The 19,415-nt window shown below is 44.8% G+C and overlaps 1 protein-coding gene and 1 long non-coding RNA gene across 7 annotated transcripts in view; one reads left to right on the forward strand and one right to left on the reverse strand.

The window, feature by feature from the left end:
• The window catches only part of LOC140393829 (TBC1 domain family member 22B-like), a 475,263-nt gene that overhangs the window by 228,707 nt on the left and 227,141 nt on the right, over positions 1 to 19,415 (forward strand). For all 6 annotated transcript variants that reach the window (XM_072480324.1, XM_072480328.1, XM_072480329.1 and 3 more), the window contains one exon: positions 13,430 to 13,544. In XM_072480324.1, coding sequence (XP_072336425.1) covers positions 13,430 to 13,544 — 115 coding nt within the window. The remainder of the gene's footprint in view (positions 1 to 13,429; positions 13,545 to 19,415) is intronic.
• The window catches only part of LOC140393830 (uncharacterized), a 152,149-nt gene that overhangs the window by 52,819 nt on the left and 79,915 nt on the right, over positions 1 to 19,415 (reverse strand). The gene's annotated exons all lie outside the window — the stretch shown is intronic.

The following is a 19,415-nucleotide window of genomic DNA, read 5'->3' on the forward strand; positions in this document are numbered from 1 at the left end:
AACTACCTCTGGACCCTAGACGAAGAAACTTTATAAAACTGGCCGCCCTAAAATTCGGCTGGTTAAGATGAGCCTCAACCATCAATGGTTGCCGTAAAGAAAACATTGGACGGAGAAATTGTTCGCCCACGCCCCGCATCGACCGCAAGCTGCGAGAATCTCTGTACTTAAAAATTTGCATTTCTTGTCTCTCAAAATGTTATTTTAAAAAAAAAATGAGGGAGTCGCACATGGTGCCGATCATAATGGGAAATTGAATTAAGGAGAGAAAGACAAGTAAAACGAGATATTAACCGAAGATAATAACAGATACTATGCTTGCACCCCCAGGAATACACAGAACACGGAAGAAGACAAGATGAAGCAAGGACCGCTGACATACGTTTTGATCATCGCTGGACTTCTGCAACTGCGCGCGCAACAGACTATTTTAATGTACACCACACCAGGCCTGAACAGTACCACATAACATGACACCCCTAGCCCAGACACCATACCACACATAGAGATAGACACTGTTATGGGTCCGGGTTTACAGAACCCCAAAGTGTTTCATGGAGTTCAACCGACCCACAACTTGTAATAGATTGTGGTGTGGGAAGCACATGCCGTACTCTCCAGGTGTGATACAGCAGAAATGGACAAGTGGTTTTCAAAACAAAACAATGTTTATTCTATGAACTCAAGTTAAACTTTTGAAAACAAATATTGAATATCTTAACACCAATTACTTTAAAGATAACCCCAAAAGACTGCAACACTAAATAATCCTTCAAACTGTTCCTTTAAACATCCAAAAGACTTCAAACCTTCAAAAATAGGAGCACATTAGGTTACATTCAACATATTTATAGTCTTTGGATTGCAGAAATCAACAGACCAGCTCTGTGTTTCTTCATGCAGCTCACAGCAAAACACATAGACACTCCCAGCTGCTTTCTCAAACTGAAACTCAAAAAAAGCAGAAGTGAGCTCAGCTCCCCCCCCACCCTCTGACATCACTTCAGTAATATGATCAGCTCCGTTTCTTAAAGGTACTTTGCTTAAACATCCATTTCTTAAAGGTACTCTCACATGACAACACTGACACCCCCACTTGGTGCGAAAACATTGACAAATGGAACCCCCTTTCATACACAGTAGAGACCCTTCTAATAATTGCAATAGTCTGCAGAGTCATTCAAACACTTCAACTCCGTAAATGGCAAGTAAGAGCCTCCCGCTCCCCGATATATGCACTTCGAGCCCCCTTCTTTGGAATTCAACAAACTCAATAATCATTTTAACTGCTGCTAAGAAGTGAAGCCATGTACCTCTGTAACTTTGCTAAATTAAGTAGAAATGTGATGCTGCTGTTTTAACATTTTTGTACTGTACACAAGTTCATTTTGATATTTGCCAGCAGCATGAGAGTAGCTTAGGTAGTGTTAGAGATTCAATTGTGCGGATAAGTTAAATGTTTAATAGTGAAATGTTTTGTAGTGACCCATTAGAAATTAGTAATTTGTGATATGTTAATAGAATTAGGTAAATGCCAGAAAATATAGGACAGAGTAGTGTTGAACCTTGCCTTGACCAAGGGTGACCGGTACACCAAGGATGGATAGGGATCAGTAGTGTGATCCACCACGCTTCGCGTTCAGGATCAAGAGGACGGGATGTAGCCATCTGAGATGGCCACCTGTGAAGGACTATGGGAATTATGGCCAACCCAGGAATCAGACAGATACATAGCTTCTGTGTATTTGAAATACAGATAGCTAGACCTGATCGAAACCCCCGCTCGTTTGCATTCTAATGGCCCATTTCCCCAGAACAATAGGACTGCATGGTAGCATTGTGGATAGCACAATTGCTTCACAGCTCCAGGGTCCCAGGTTCGATTCCGGCTTGGGTCACTGTCTGTGCGGAGTCTGCACATCCTCCCCGTGTCTGCGTGGGTTTCCTCCGGGTGCTCCGGTTTCCTCCCACAGTCCAAAGATGTGCAGGTTAGATGGATTGGCCATGATAAATTGCCCTTAGTGTTGGGTGGGGTTACTGGGTTATGGGGATAGGGTGGAGGTGTTGACCTTGGGTAGGGTGCTCTTTCCAAGAGCCGGTGCAGACTTGATGGGCCGAATGGTCTCCTTTTGCACTGTAACTTCTATGATAATTTATGACTGCACTCAAGAAACCGATACAGCCACAGACTGATCGGAGCCATTCCCTTTACTCAGAAACCCCAACTGCCAAGGTCAATGACCGCTAAGGACCCGCCCAGCCACCAAGGCACCCGCCCCTTTATTGGCCGAAATCGAAGGCAGTGATCGAAGCCCTGTCGAACTGTTGGGTCCAAGATTAAGGACCGCCCCAAAGAGGACAAAATCCCAGAGGGATAAAACGGGACACAGTCATGTGTTCAGTCTCTTTTGGACCCGGCCTGTGCCAGCCTCCTTTGAATCTGGCCTGTGCCAGCCCAACTGCAGCATAACGACCAGACAGCCAAGTTCAAGACCAACGATCGCTACCTGACGGATGAGCCCAGCAGAGACAGAGCCATTTCTTCAAACCAGCCACATGATCAAGATAAAGGCCTTATCCACTTGCACAGTGCTGGTCGCCTGAAGTTAAGTATAGGTTATTGTAGTTGATAGGTGTAGTTTAACTTGTAGTATATTGTGCTTGCATGTCGAAGTAAACCCTGTGTGTAAATAAACCATCTTTGAACTTGAACTGACTAACTAGTTGTGTGGTCATTTGACCGATATACAGGAAAGCCTTGTGGTTCAGTAAGAGAAATAGAAACACCCAGAGTATTGGTGACGCGGTTGGGACACAACATCATATCATAAAAAGAGCCTCAGTATCATATTGGCGACTGTAAAGAGCAACATTATTGGTGACGCTGGTGGGATAGTGTTCCATTAAATTGGCAACACTGCCACTCTGAAAAGGACCTGTTTATTCCCACTCTCGGCTTCCTTTCTGCCAACCAATTCTCTATCCATGTCAATATATTACCCCCAATACCATAAATTTTAATTTAGCTCACAAATCTCTTGTGTGGGAACTTGTCAAAGGCCTTTTGAAAGTCCAGATACAGAACATCCACTGGTTCACTCTTGTCCACTCTATTGGTCACATCCTCAAAAAATTCCAGACGATTTGTCAAGCATGATTTCCCTTTAGTGAATCCATGCTAACTTGAACCGACCCTGACCCTACTTTCCAAATGCTCAGTTTTTTCATCCTTAATAATTGACTCCAGCATTTTACCCATCACCGATGTCAGACGAACCGGTCTATAATTCCCCGTTTTCTCTCTACCTCCTTTTTTTAAAAGTGAGGTTACATTAGCTACCCTCCAATCCATTGGAACTCTTCCAGAGTCTATAGAATGCTGGAAAAAGATCTCCAATGCCTTATTTCTAGGGCCACTTCCTTAAGCAGTCTTGGATGCAGAGCTTTAGGCCTTGGGGACATATCGGGTTTTAATCCCATCAATTTCCCCAATACAATTTCTTGACTAATAATGATTTCCTTCAGTTCCTCCTTCATGCTAAACCCTCTGTTCCCCAGTATTTCCAGAAGGTTATTCGTGTCCTCCTTGGTGAAGACAGATCCAAAGTATTTGTTCAACTGGTCTGCCATCTCAAAACTTTGCGTTGAACGCGCTGAAACTTGAATTTTCTTTATCCTCATTGCCAACAAGATGTAGTAACTTGACCATAAAAAGGTAGTCGAATCACATTGTGAAAGCTGATCTTCTTTAATATATGAAAATAAAGTTGAAAATTCAATATGGCTTCAAAAATGAGAGCAGCTGGTTAAACATCAAAATAACAGTAACTGAAAACAATCAGAAGTAATGGTAATTAAATCCGAATATACACCGGTACCAACAGCAACTAATGACATCACAGCATTTAGTGATGACATAAGCAGTGGACTTAAATAAGAAGATATGAAACACTAACACGATAACAGGGCCCTTGGACAGAAGGAGGGCAGAAGTAAAGGGGCAGGTATTCTGCAATTGCATTGGAAGGTACCGTGGAAAGGGAATGAGGGGTTGGGGGTGATGGAGGAGGGGACCAGCGTGTTTTTGGGGGGGGCGGGGGGGAAGTGTTGCTCTATTAATAATGTTGGTGAACCACAAGCCTTTGCTTATATCGATCAAATGACCACACAACCAGTTAGTTAGTTCAAAAGATGGTTTATTTACATACACAAGAGTTATGTCAACATATATCTACTACGAGTTAAACTACAACTATCAGCTACAATAACCTATACTTAACATCAGGGCGACCGGCACTGTGAAAATGGGCAAGGCCTTTATCTGGATTTCACTTGGCTGGTTCGAAGAAAGTGGCTCTGTCTCTGCTGTGCTCGTCTGTCATGTAGCGATCGTTGGTCTTGAACTTAGCTGGCTGTTGCTGCTGCAATTGGGCTGGCACAGGCCGGATCCAAAAGAGACAGAACACATGGCTGTGCTCTCTTTTATCCCTCTGGATTTCGCGCTCTTTGGGGTGGTCCTTTACCTTGGACCCAATAGTTGGACAGGGCTCTGATCATTGTCTTCAATTTCGGCCAATAAAGGGGCGGGTGCCTTGGTAGCTGGGTGGGTCCTTAGCGGTCATTGACCTTGGCAGTTGGGGTTTCTGAGTAAAGGGGGTGTGAGCCGATCAGTCTGTGGCTGTACCGGTTGCTTGATTGGAGTTCTATTGTCCTGGGAAAATGGGCCATTGAAATGCAAACGAGCGGGGGCCTAGTTCAGTCCTGGTTACCTATGTTTCAAATGCACATAGGCTCTGTATCTGTCTGAGTCCTGGGTTGGCCATAATTCCAATGGTCCTTTGCAGGTGGCCATCTTAGATGACTACATCCCATCCTCTTGATCCTGAACGCGAAGCGTGGTGGATCACACTATTGATCCCTGTTCATCCTTGGTGGACCGGTCACCCTTGGTCAAGGCAAGGTTCTACTCTACTCTATCTCATAGTTTGGGACATTTACCTAATATTCCATTAATACATTCATAAATTAATTCATCTCATAAGGTTACTATAATTCAGGTCACTATAAAACATTTAATTTACACAGTTGATCTCTAGCTAACGCTATCTAAACTACTCTCATGCTGCTGGTGAATATAAAAGAACTTATAAACAGTACAAAACTTAAAACAGCAGCGTCACATTTCTACTTAATCCTAATAAAGTTAAAGAGGTACATGGTTTATTCTTAGCAACGATTGGTACATGTGTTTAATTTTGTTGAATTCCAAAGAAGGGGAATCAGATTGTATATAATCGGGGAGTGGAAGGCTTTTGCTTGCCATTTACAGAGTCGGAGTGTCTGAATGACACTGCAGATTATTGCAATTACTAGAAAGGCCTCTACTATGTATGAAAGCGGGTTCCATTTGGCAATGTTTTCGCACCAGGTGGGGGTTTCGATGTCTGTCTTTATGTGTGGTGTAGTGTCCGGCTGTTGGTGGTCTGTTGTGTGGTAGTGTTCGGGGCTGGTATGGGGTTTGTTAAAGCAGTCCGTTGCGCGCGCAGTTGCAGAAGTCCAGCGATGATCCAAACACATGTCAGCCGTCCTTGCTTCATCCTGTGTTTTCTGTTTTCCGTGTAATCCTGGGGCTGCAAGCATAGTATCTGTTATTACCTTTGGTTAATATCGCGTTTTATTAGTCTTTCTCTCCTTACTCCAAGGACTCTCGCAGCTTGTGGTTTCGGTATCGTACCCTCGAATCAGAGGAGTAATTTTGTGTTGGGCGACATGAATTAAAACCATGTAGTAGAAAAAAGGAGGAAAAAGGCGGGCAGGCTCCATCAGAACATGGACACCTTAATACATAGGCGGTGTCTCTTTCTCATCACCTGGACACCACAGGGTTCTGTACCAAACAGTGTTGCAAAAGCATTACCGAAACGAGAGTCAGTATCTGAATCATCACCATCTCCCGGTTGCCAGACTCGTGTCTGCCACTTCTGTGCCTTGGCCGCGTGGGCCGTCGGATAATCCGAATCGTCGTGCCTTACTAGTCTGCAAGAGTTGTCGCGGTGCTAAAGAGGGGCTTGTTTGTCGTGACGCGTAGGGGCGGTGGGAGTGGAGGGCAAGTTACTGTGGTCAGGCGGTGGCTGTGGTGGTGGCTGGGGGAGGGCATATCGGGGTTCAAAGATATCTAAGTCGTGGTTCCGGGGGCTGGGATGACTTGGGGCAGAGAGATCGCGCAAGTGTTCAGGGATAGTAATCAAATCCGGGAGGCTCTCGCTGTTGTTCAAGGTGAAAGTCCGTACCTGTGGGCGGCGACAAGTTCGGGTCTGTGGGCGTGGACAAGGGATAAATGCCGGCATGGTTGGGGGAGGGTTGGCATAGGGGTTGGACTAGGTTGACGATGGGCAGGGCGTAATCGTCTCCTATTGCCAGAGAGATGTGGTGGGAGTGACTACATTGGGATCCATAGATTTTGCGTTGATTGATGCGGAAGCAGTCAGTTTTACCGCTTGGGTATGTTATCTTGTACACTGAGGGGGTCACTTTGTCTGAAATGAAGTAGGGGCCTGGAAATTTGGGGGAGAGGAAAGAACTGGGGTTGTAAAGTGAAACCATTACTTGCTGACTGACTGTGTACTCTACGGGGTGGACGGTTTTGTAAAAGCAGGCTTTACTCTGCTTCCTTTTAGCGCCCAATCGGACAGCTGCAGCGAGTTGTGCCGCTTTAATGTTATCTGTAACCTGTTGGACTGCTTTTTCGTGGGTGAGGGCGGTTACTGTAGGGCTTGCCAAATGGAAGCCTAATAAATATTCAATACCCTTCATGGGCCGTCTGGTCATGAGAGTGTGGGGGGTGAAACCTGTGGAACTGGAAGCGGTGTTCCGAATAAACATGAGAGCAAATGGGAGGACTGTGTCCCACGTGGTATTGTTCTGTTGCACCATCTTCCGAATGGTCGCTTTTAAAGTTCGATTCATTCTCTCGGCAATGCCACTGGATTGGGGGTGATATGCTATATGGAATTTCTGCCTGATCCCAAAAATTGTTAAAACATTTTGGATGACTCTGCCGGTGAAGTGGGAACCTTGGTCTGACTCAATGCTGCAGGGGAGACCCCAGCGTTTGAATATCTGTTGGGTCAAATTCTTAGCGATGGCCTTTGCTTTGTTTGTCCGTGAGGGAAATGCTTCTACCCATTTAGTAAAGGTGTCGATTACAACCAGCACGTACTTGAAACCGTTTCTGCAAGGGGGAAGGGGGCCAATGTAATTGATTTGCAAATTTGTCCAAGGGCCATTCACAGGTCGGGTGTGACATAATTGTCCTTTCTTTGAGTAACGTTCAGGATTGTTCTGAGCACCGATAAGGCAATTCTCGACATAATGGGTTACATTGCTTTTTAAATCGGGCCACCAACACAAAGGTCTTAAATGGGCAATGGTATTGTCTATCCCCTGATGTCCGTGTCCGTCATGAAAATGGTAAATGAGCTGGTTGCTGTCCTGGGTGGGGACCACATAAATTCCGCTTTTTAAAACTACGCCTTCCTGTACAGTCAGTGCGTCCTTCCATTTATCATAGGGGGCTGGGAAGTTACCGTCTAAAACCAGTTTGAGGGCATCGTCTGCTTTTTGGGCTTGGGATAGATCCTCAATATTGGTCTGGGAAACTTGGACTGAGTGCATCGGATCGCTTTCGGGTGGCTGCCAGAAGTGACCATGGTGTGATCCTGCTTTGGCTAAGGCGTCTGCCTTTACATTACCGGGTGGGGAGGAGCGATGATGGCTTCTTACTTTAACGATACCGTATGTGCGGCCTGAGGCTGTCTTGAGAGTGTGCTTTAACAACGCGGCAGAGAGTAGGGGTTTTCCATCGGCTGAAACAAAACCTCGAGATTCCCACAGGGGCAGGAATTCTGTTAAGCTGTTGCACACATACAGGCTGTTAGAGTGTATGTCTGCGGGAGTTGAAAAAGAGTTGGGGTGCTGAATTACATAAGCTATGGCTGCGAGTTCTGCTGCTTCTGAACCTAGGTGGCCAGGCAATTTTAAAGAGATCTCTTCTAGTGGGCATCCCTGCGCGTCTTCCACGAAAATTCCACTACAAGTAATTCTAACTCCATTTTTGATTGTGGAGGAACCGTCTACATAAATTTTAATGCATCCCCTGTGGCTTGGGAATCCTATGTCTTACTGCTTGCTCGTGGGTGTAGTGACTTTGGGATGAAGGGTCCTATGTGGTGTTGGGCTGCAATAATCTAGCACTCATGTGGGGTCCCTGCATATTGGAAATTATCGGCCAGAAATGTGTGGGTCTTGGTGCGTTTTACCGTAATGTCCCTGCCTTGTAATAGTAGTGTCCAGTGAGCTGCTCTGATTTGGCTGACTGAACCGTCCTTTAATCTACCGTCTAGTAATAGTTGCGTGGCGGTGTGCTCGGTCAAGATCGTGACTGGGTTGAGGCCTGTGATGTATGCAAAGTACTGTACTGCCCAAAAGACTGCAAGCAAGTGCCGTTCGCAGGCTGAGAATCCTTGCTCTACGGGGTCTAATACTCTTGAGGCATAGGCTACGGGTCCTAAGTGATCATGTCGTTCTTGAAGTACTGCTGATAGGGTTCGGTCGGTGGTTGCTACTTCTATGGCAAAGGGCAAGTCTGGGTCTGGAACTTGTAAAGCGGGGGCTGTGCCTAGGGTGCGTTTTAATTCATCAATGGCGTCTCTGTGCTGCGGAAGCCATTCCCATGGGGTGTTCTTTTTAAGGAGCTCTGAGAGTGGGGCTGCTTTCATGGCAAAACCATCTATACGATTTCTGCAATATCCTACCAAACCTAGGAATGACCGGAGTGCAGTGACATTTTGGGGCAGGGACAATTTAACGATGGACTCGATCCGTTTTTGCTCAACCTCTCTCTTCCCATGGGTAATGATGGTGCCTAAATAAATAACTTTTTCCTTTAAAATCTGGGACTTTTTGAGGTTTACCTTACATCTGATTGATCGCAGTAGGCCTAGTAATTCCGATAAGAGCTCTACCTGTTCCTCTTTTGTGCCCGTTTGCAAGAGCAGATCGTTTACATATTGTATGAGGCATTCGGGTCGGAAAATTTAGAAAGCCCATTGGCCAATTGTCGGTGGAAAATGGAGGGGGAGTTATGGAATCCTTGTGTGAGGCATGTCCATGTGTACTGCTGCCCTTGAAACGTAAACGTGAATTTATACTGGCAGGCCTTGTCTAACGGGACGGACCAAAAGCCATTGCTGATGTCCAGCACTGTGAAATATTTTGCCTGTACTCCCTTTTTGAGTTGAGCATGGACTCAAGACTCGTGGCAACAGTGGGGGCTGTTAAAGGGGTTACCTTGTTAAGTTCTCGATAGTCGATCGTTAGTCGCCATGAACCATCGGGCCTTTTTTACGGGCCAAATAGGGGCATTATTTGTGGACGCTACGGATCAAATAACTCCTTGGTTTAACTGTTAATAACCTTCGAAATCGCACCCTCGGCTTTCTGTGGGAAATCGTATTGCTTTTGCGGCTTTGGATCGGGACCTGAAATCTTTACAGTACCCGGGGTCTTCCCACAATCGTGTTTGTGTTGTGCAAACGAAGCTTTGTGTTTTATGAAGACCTCTCTAATTGTCTGGTCTGCACTAATTATTGGCGGATTAAGGCAATAGTCCCCTACTGAGCAAATCCTGTTTTCATAATCCCCTACTGTGAGCGTAGCGGGAGCCCGAGCTGTTTTGGCCATTCGCCAGACACATTTGTTTACTGGGTCAAATGAAAGGTTATGGGAGCTCATAAATTCAGTGCCTAAAATGTGCTCTGTGGTTTGGGGTAAGTCAATTAAAACAACGGGGTGTTTGGTGCTAATGTTCCCTGTCTGAATGGGTACGGGAGCTGTGATATATCCTTGCTGTATGTGGCCGATGAATCCACTCAGGGTGATGGTGTCTGTGGTGGGCCATTTGTCCTGTTGAAACATGGTGGAGGAGTTCAAAGTGTTGGGATCCTCCTGTGTCCCAAAGAAAATCGACTGTATGTCCCCAGACTGTACCTGTAACTACTGGTCTGCCTGATTTGTCCCAGCGTGTGTCACAGACCCAAGTTGGGGAGCCCGAACACCGTCAATCTGTGGAGTTAAACGCTAAGTCGTCTGAACGGGCGCTAACATTATGCGTGGGCCTAACATTGTTCCTAGGTGGGGGATTTGGTTGTTGGTATCGTTGCTGGTTCGAGGGGTTTTGTCGCCAATTGCGGGCGTAATGTCCCATGTGGCCACAATTGTAACAACCTCGTGGTGCATGTGCTTTGGGGTGCTGTCCCTCGTGTCTACCCTCGTTTCTCCATGCTGGGTCCTGGCTAATCCTAACTGGGTGCATGTTTGCTTCTATCTCGTCCTAATCTGTCTGTATGTGTAGGGTTTGTTCCCATGCTCTAGAAATGCGTTTCAATATCCAAACTGAATTGTGTGTGTGGTCAACGGGGTCGTAGTTTACACAAGCCTTTTGACCTGCGTCTGTGGCACGCGAGACTAAGCTACAGGACCATTTAGTGGTGTCCTCATTTAGGTGTGCGCGGTTCAATAGTCCGTAGATTGCCATGAAATGAATCCGTAGGCGACCAGCAAATGCGGTCGGATGCTCTCCCTTCTTTTGCCTGCAGTGATTTAAATCCTCGACTGGATCCCCTTTGTTATACTCGATGGCATCTAATATGGCTGTTTTAATTTCCTGTAGGGTTCCTCCTGCTACATTTTGTGGTTCGGACAAAGCTGACCTTACGGACTGGCTTAGGCTCATAACTATTAGCTTTACTTCCTCTCTCTCATCTAGACCATACATAACTTTTTGTTGGCGCACCTCCTCAAAGAAGCTGTGCGGGTCTGCGGTGGGCTGGAATGGACAAGCTTCTCTTAATTGGGTTATGGATAGTGGGGTGGTGTTAACGATATCAGGCTCATCCTGATCCGATGACTTGCGTTGTGTGGTAACCGGATTCATGGGGGTCGAATTGTGAGTGGGGGTGTGTGCTGCCTGTGCAGTCGGTGGTGGGGTGCTTTTCTTTTTTGGGCCTGGGCGGCTCGATTTTGACTTCCCGTGTCCTCTACGTATCTTTGGGCACTTTTGTTTAACTCTTGCCAATCGGGAGCATCTTCCTCATCAAAATCCTATCCGAAAGTGTACCTGAAGCCATTCTGTACTGAGAGTAGCAACTGTAATTTTTCTATCTTCTGTCGGCATTTAGCATGGTCAACGGTACTCTGCCTCTGTTCCTTAGTGGAGCTGTGGAGCGCTCTCAAAGCTGCTTTTAAATCTTCGCATTTGCTAGTTACCTGGGCGTCCTGTTCTGTTTCTGCTCTTACCAAGACTGCACGCTGTGTATCTTGGTAGGCTTTATCGTACTGGGTCCGGAAGCTACTAAGGTAGACTAGACAAGATTGATTTACATCGGCCATTTCCTTATCCTTAGCTGCTAACTGTTCCCGGAGTTGCTCAATTATCTTCTCGCTTTCGTTACTGTTTTCCTCGTTCTTTTCAATTAACTGCCTACCGAGCGTCTTCACGACCTCCTCTGTGCCTCGCAACTGTGCCGAACAGGACACTATTGCCATCGGCTTTCTGAATTTCCCTACATTTTTCTTCTGGACCTCGCTTAGGTTCTCCCACCAAGTTTGTCCTATCGTTCCTGGACCTGACTCATCATTAGCGCAAAAATTCGACCAAAGGGGCCATCCTTTCCCGTTTAAGTATTTCTTTAACTCTTCCTAATATGGGGCATTGCTCTGCGACCTCGGGTTCCTGTGGATTCATCAGTCTTTCCATTGCTTTAGTGGCCATTACTTCCCTTTTCTCTTTCTCTTACTTTTAATTTGGGACAGAGGAATAAGGCGGCGATTTGAACAATAGCTTAAGCTATTTTCCTGCTCACAGTCCCTCGATAGTTGTACACAATTCTAACGAGTTTACCTTACTCTTCCTGTTAGGTACGCATGCGGGTTAGTACACACTTCCGAAATTCAGTTAATTGGTCGGTATGGGACTTGCACTTGTGGTTCTTTCTCTTTCTCGCAATTGGATTCAAAGTTTGTGGGTTCTCTCGGAGTGACAAAGTCACTTCTAATCGAGTCCCACCAGAGTCGCCAATAATCTTGCTCTGTTAATCATGTTGATGAACCACAAGCCTTCCCTTATATCGATCACATGACCACACAATCAGTTAGTTAGTTCAACAGATGGTTTATTTACATATACAAGAGTTATGTCAACATGCAAACACAATATCTACTACGAGTTAAACACATGGCTGTGCTCTCTTTTATCCCTCTGGGATTCTGTGCTCTTTGGGGCGGTCCTTAACCTTGGACCCAATAGTTAGACAGGGCTGTGATCACTGTCTTCGATTTCGACCAATAAAGGGGCAGGTGCCTTGGTAGCTGGGCGGGTCCGTAGCGGTCATTGACCTTGGCAGTTGGGCTTTCTGAGTAAAGGGAGTGACGCCGATCAGTCTGTGGCTGTACCGGTTGCTTGATTGGAGTTCTATTGTCCTGGTAAAATGAGCCATTGAAATGCAAACGAGCAGGGGTTTCAATCAGGCCTATTTACCTGTGTTTCAGATACCCATAGGCTCTGTATCTGTCTGAGTCCTGGGTTGGCCATAATTCCCATGGCCCTTTGCAGGTGGCCATCTTTGATGGCTACAGAAGTGATACCTGCAAAATGCTGACAGGGGGTTGGGGTGAGGGGAAGATGGATTTAGTGGTGGCATCATACTGGAGATGACAGAAGATGATCCTTTGAATGACGAGGCTGGTGGGGTGAAAAGTGAGGACAGGAGGGACCCTGTCCTGGTTCTTCTGTGGCCTGAAGGGCTGATTCCCATATTGCCAGAACTTTTCAGCCACTGGAAGGGCTTCAGGGACAGGGGAGGCCCAGCAGATCACCATGCTTGGGTCTCGGGTGTGGAAGTAGGAAATCTTTCCAGATTGGAACCCTCCTTCCCACCCCAAGGTCTGCTCTCTTCTTCGCAAAGATCTGTCATGTGCCTGACCTCGCCAACATGATCCGCCCACACCTTTTTCCCACCACTCTGGGCCTATCCACTATGAGACCCACTCTAAGGTGTGAATTCCTCCAAAATTAGGGACTGAAATCTTGCTTCTAGCCAGTTAGCACAATATCTAATAAAATAAATTTTGTTGCAAGCAGTGATATGTTTTATATCTCCATTTTAGAAGTGTTTAGATAATTGACCACTTTCCAAAGAAATTGAATGACCATTATTACTTGAAATCACAAACTACATTTGCACTTTTTAGAAATTTATAACATTTGAATTTATTGAAAAGTGATTGTTAAACTGATATGTAGGTTGTACATTTAAGCTATTAATATGCCAATTGATCTAAACGCTACACATCTTGCTCTTTTATTTTGCAGATCTTTGAACGAATCCTCTTCATATGGGCCATTCGACATCCAGCAAGTGGTTATGTTCAAGGAATTAATGATCTGGTTACTCCTTTCTTTGTAGTGTTCCTTTCAGAGCATGTGGGTAAGTTTACATAATTTATCCAGACTGACAACAAGGTTGTAACCCACCTAAATAGTGAAAAACAAACATCTGAGATGCACGACCTTCCTTTTTTTCCCCTGATAATGCAAACTTGTACAGCCATCTTCCCGTGTAGAAAAAGCATGAATAAAGCTAGTGATTTGTCACGTCTTCATTACTATGTACAATTTTGGTCTCCACATTGCAAAAAGGGCTATAGCGGCTCTGGCAAAGATTTAACGAAAAAGATTCACAAGGATGATGCCAGAACTGTCGAGGTAAACTTATCAGGAAAGATTGAACCGGCTTGGGCCCTTTTCTCTAGAAAAGTGAAGACTGAGGATGACCTCACAAGAGTTCTTCAAAATGATGAAGAAATTTGATAGTACAGATGATGGAGAATATGTGTCATTTGTGTGGCAGTTCAAAATCAGGGTCATGCGTGTAATAAATCCATAAAAAATTCAGGAGCATCGTCTTTATCCAGAGAGTGCTTAGAATATGGAACTTGCTACCACATGGAAGAGTTGATACGAATAGCATAAATACCTATAAGGGGGTCTAGATTTGCACATGAAGGAGAAAGTAATAGAAAATAGGATTTTATCAAGTATGGTGAGAAAAGGGTAATGTGCCATAACTTCTGTGATGTTTTATGCCAACAGAAGGAATTTGACCAAGTTAACTAGAGCTATTTTGAAAAAGAATAATAATGAGGGAAAGTTGAAGGATTTTAAAAGAAAGATGAGCACCTTATTTCTTTGAGGTAAGGGCCCTTAAACCCTCGCGATGTAGCTGGCTGGTGTTAATACAACCCAGGAAGTTCCATCCTTTGAAGGAAGTAACTTTCCTTGTTTACGTTTAAAACAGCGAGAGGAGAGCCGAGCATTTCACAGTTAAAGGAGCGAGAAGGCAGCCGGGAGTTTCACAGGAAGACATTTTCACAGTTTAAAACAGCAATAGGAAAGTCGGAAGGTTGAGTGTACAGTCCAGGCAGATCGTTCCAGACATAAAAACATAGGACATACGATAAATACACAATGTAAGTGCAGACATTGTGAAGTATAGTGCTGTTTAGGAGAGAATATGCGTGGAGAGATCAGTTCAGTCCATAAGAGCGTCATTCAGGAGTCTGGTAACAGCGAGGAAGAAGCTGTTTTTGAATTTGTTAGTGCGTGTTCTCAGACTTATTGTATCTCCTGCTGGGTGGAAGATGTTGGAAGAGCGAATAACCTGGGTGGGAGGGGTCTTTAATTATGCTGCCCACTTTCCCAAGGCAGCGGGAGGTGTAGACAGAGTCATTGCATGGGAGGTGTGTTCACGTGATAGATAGGGCTCTGTTTACAACTCTCTGTGGTTTCTTACGGTCTTGAGTCGAGCAGTTGCCATACTAATCTGTGGTGCAGCCAGATCGGATGCTTTCTATGATGCATCTGTAAAAATTCATTAGAGTCAATGTGGACATGCCGAAATTCCTTAGTTTCCTGGGTAAATGTAGGCACTGTTGTGGCTTCTTGGTCCCAGCATGGACATGGGTGGACCGGGGCAAATTGTTGATGATGTGCACACCTAGGAATTTGAAGCTGTCAACCATCTCCACCTCGGCACTATTGATGCAGAGAGGTTTGCTAGTGCTTTTGAGGATGGTTTAAACTAATTTGGCAGGGGGCTGGGATCCTGAGAGAAGGTTCAGCAGGGATAGCTGCATAGCCAAAATTTGAAGAGACATCAAGTGAGTCAGGAAGGTATAGAATTTCCTAGACCAGTTAAGTCATAAGGTTGTCATGATGGGATGGTTTGTATTTATTTATTTATTTTTAAATTTGAAGTACCCAATTCTTTTTTTTTCGCAATTAAAGGGCAATTTAGCATGGCCAATCCACCCTCGCTACACATCTTTTGGTTGTTTTGGTGAGACCCATGCAGACACAGGGAGAATGTGCAAACTCCACATGGACAATGACCCGGGGCTGTGATCGAACTCGGGTCCTCGACGCCGTGAAACAGCAGTGCTAACCACTGCACCACCGTGCTGCCCATGGTATTTATTTTAGTGCAAGGAGTCTGATGAACAAAGCAGATGAGTTAAGGGCACAAATTAAATCGTGGAGATATGGTGTTGTTACTGTCCCTCAGACATGGTTGCGAGAGGGCAGAATTGACAGCTCAATATTCCAGGTTATAGGATCTTCTGATGAGACGGGGAAGGAAGTGAAAGAGCAGGTGTTGTAATTCTGATCAGTGAATCAATTACAGCAGTAAGGAGAGAGGACATCTTAGAAGAGTCTTCAAATGAAGCTATGTAGGTAGAACGTAAAAACAAAAAAGGAGCAATTGCATTTCTGGGAACCCTGGATACTGCATTAGATATGGAGAAAAAGGGTGGCTTATGGCAGCTATTGAGGGCTCAAACAGCAGAAGCCTTTGAGGTGTATAGATTTTGCAAAAGAGAACTTAAAAAGGAAATTAGGAGAGCAAAAAGGGACATGAAAGGATTCTGGCAAGTAAAATAAAGGAAATTCCTAAGTTGTTTCACAAGTATATTAAGGGTAAAAGGATAACTAGGGAAAGAGTAAGGCCCATTAAGGACCACGGTGGTAATTTGTGTGTGGAGCCGGAAGACGTAGGTAGGGTTCTAAATTAATACTTTGTATCGGTGTTCACTAATGAAAGGGTCGGTGTGGGTATAGAAATTGAGGAGAAAGACTGGAAATAGCAGGGTCACTGACAATTTACAATTCTTCTCTGGCCACAGGAGAAGTTCCGGAGGATAGCCAATGTGATACCATTATTCACGAAGGGAGGAAGGAATCAACCAGAAAACTACAGGCCAGTCAGTCTAACCTCAGTTTTGGGGAAACTATTGGAAGCAATTCTGAGAGACTGAATTAATCTGCATTTGGAGAGGCAGGGATTAATCAAGAACAGTCAGCGTGTTTTTTTAAGGGGAGGTCATGTCTGCCCAACTTGATTGAATTTTTCAAAAAGTGACCAGGTGTGTAGATGAGGGCAATGTATTTGACGTAGTCTTCTTAGACTTCAGCAAGGATTTTGATAATGTCCCACATGGGAGACTGATAACGAAGTTAATAGCCCATGGGATACAAGGAAATTTGGCAAATTGGATCCAGAATTGGCTGAATGGCAAGAAGCAGAGGGTAATGGTTGAGGGCTGTTTTTCTGACTGGAAGCCTGTGTCCAGTGGAGTCCCGCAAGGATCCTTGTTAGGGCTCTTTCTGTTTGTGGTTTATATGAATTATTTAGACATGAATGAAGAAGAGTTGATCAGTAAGTTTGTGGGTGATACAAAAATTGGTGGGAAAGTAAATTAGGGCCTTAGATTACAGGAGGTTATAGACGGGCTGGTCAGATGGGCTGATCAGTGGTAAATGAAACTCAACCCGGATAAGTGTGACCTGATGGCACTTGGGCAGGACAAACAAGGCAAGGGAATACATGATGAATGGCAGGACCTTCAGAAGCATCGAGAATCAGAATCAGAGGGATCTTGGTGAGCATGAACACTGGTCCCTTAAGATAGCAGGGCAGGTAGATATAGTGGTTGAGAAGGGATATGGTACACTTGCGTTTATTAGCTGAGGCATAGAGTTTAAGAGCAGGGAGGTTATGCTGATACTGTATATAATGTTGGTTAAGCCACAGCTAGAGTATTGCGTGCAGTTCTGGAATCCACATTATAGGAGGGATGTGATCGCATTGGAAAGAGTGCAGATGAGATTTATCAGAATGTTGCCTGGGTTGGAGAGTTGGAGCTATGAAGAGAGATTGGATAGATTTGGGTTCTTTTCCTTGGTGCCAAGGAGACCGAGTGAGGGATATCATTGAGATGTATAAAATTATGAGGGGCATAGATGGAGTAGCTAGGAAGAATCTTTTCCCCTTGGTGGAGGGACGAATGGCCAGGGGTATTGATTTAAGGTAAAGGGCAGGAGGTTTAGAGGGGATGTGAGGAAAAGCCTTTTCACCCAGAGAGTGGTGAGAGTCTGGAACTCACTGCCTGAAAGGATATTGAAGGCAGAGACCCTCAAAATTTAAAAAGTATTTAGATGTGCGATGCCAAGGCATACAGTGTAATTGGGATTGGAACACTTGGGTGACTGTTTTTGGCCAGTGCCGACGTGATGGGTCGAAGGGCCTTTTCTGTGTTATTTACCTCTATGACTCTAAGAAGGAAAATTTGTTTAAATTTCTCCTGTCCTTTGAAAATAAATTCCTAGTTCCTCAGTTACTGACGGTAGTTCAGAAAAGTATGGGAAGGTCCACTAACAGCGCTGTCTTAAAAATGTAGTGTCACTGGCTGAGATCAACATACAGTGACCCATGCAACCCACTCTTGGCATTGCTAAACTCTAGAACATTTTTTCTCAAGGTAGGGTGGAAGAAACCCCCTCTATCAAAACAATATTACCCTGTGGTAGGGGATTGCGTTTTAATGTTTGTACATTGTTAGGTGAGTGAGTACATATTTACTGTGTAACACCTGTTTCTACACACTGAATACCTGGGGATCACTGCACCCTTGTAATAAAATAGATACGCTATTGGCTTTCTCCAGGGGAGGATGAATTGTGCATGGCACAGCATAGTTCTCTTGTGATCTGGGATCACTGGGATCACTGCAGACTAATCATAGGGGACTGATTCCGTAACATTCTTGCACAGTTCTGGGACTTTTTAAAGAATAAAACCAAAAATGGTTTGTTCAGCTCTATTTGCTTATTGTTAGAAATATATTTCTAAGTGACCTCTGTTGAGTACCAAACATGTTTATTGGACTTTAATCTAGGACAAGACTTTTGAAAAATTTAATATATCCTATCACACTTTTTATCATGCATTTTGACTTTTTTTAATATGGATTTTATATTTTATTATTTATAGTGTTGCTCTTTTTAGCCTTAGTTTTATTACCTCTGATTATGTCACCTTTGCTCACGAGCCGCCAGGTATCTTTCTGATACCGCCACGTGGTTCAAGCTCGAGTTATGATTAATAAGTCAGCACACCGCTTAGTAAGATTGAAATCAGCGGTCATTTATTATATACAACAATTAATGCTTACACAATAATCCTACTATCTATATCAAAACCTACCACTACTGGCCAATACTTAACTTTAAGAAGGGCCCACCAAGTCAGGGAAACAAATGGCTTATCGAATCGGATCTGGCCCACGGGATTCAAAAGGCTGATACGGGTCGATGGCTAGGAGTCTTTATCGGGTAGCGATCGCTGGAGTCAAACTTACAGTTTCGGGTCGATGTTCTTGCGAAGGCCGCGAGCAGGAGAAGAAGGGAGAGAGAGAGAGATCTGAACTTGGCCCCTCACTTTATAGGGCCCAGGGGCTTCCCGCCTCTCGGGGCGACCCTTGACCCTGAGTCCCAAGTCTTGTTCCCAATCACTGGGTTTGATATGCTCCAATAATGGGGCGATTCCTCGATCGGGGGGTGGTCGTTCACCTGTCTTTGTTTCGGCCACTGCAGGCGCCGACAGGTCTGGCCCGGCATTCAATTGCTAATATGTTGCAATTGTTCCCGGGGATAGCCGATTAAACTGCAGATGTCTGGGTTGATGTGCTGCTAATAGTCTTGAGTATCGATCTGTGCCGACTTCCCCAGAGCCGAATACGCTATTCTGTCTGCAGCTGTCCGTTTGTGTCCTGTTGGCTGCTTTTCCCATCAGCCTTTTCGGTTAGCCATTTTAAATCGGGTTTTGGCCAAATTAATAGGGAATCAGCCATTTTAGGTGGCTACAATAGTCAATAAAACAAATTTTAATTTGGGAAGCAAAGAAGTAGAATTGGTTGAACAGGGAATTTGTCTGCAGTACAGGTTAACAGCGAGCAGATGC

The sequence above is a fragment of the Scyliorhinus torazame genome, chromosome 17 (assembly GCF_047496885.1).
Source record: "Scyliorhinus torazame isolate Kashiwa2021f chromosome 17, sScyTor2.1, whole genome shotgun sequence".
Lineage (NCBI taxonomy): Eukaryota > Metazoa > Chordata > Chondrichthyes > Carcharhiniformes > Scyliorhinidae > Scyliorhinus > Scyliorhinus torazame.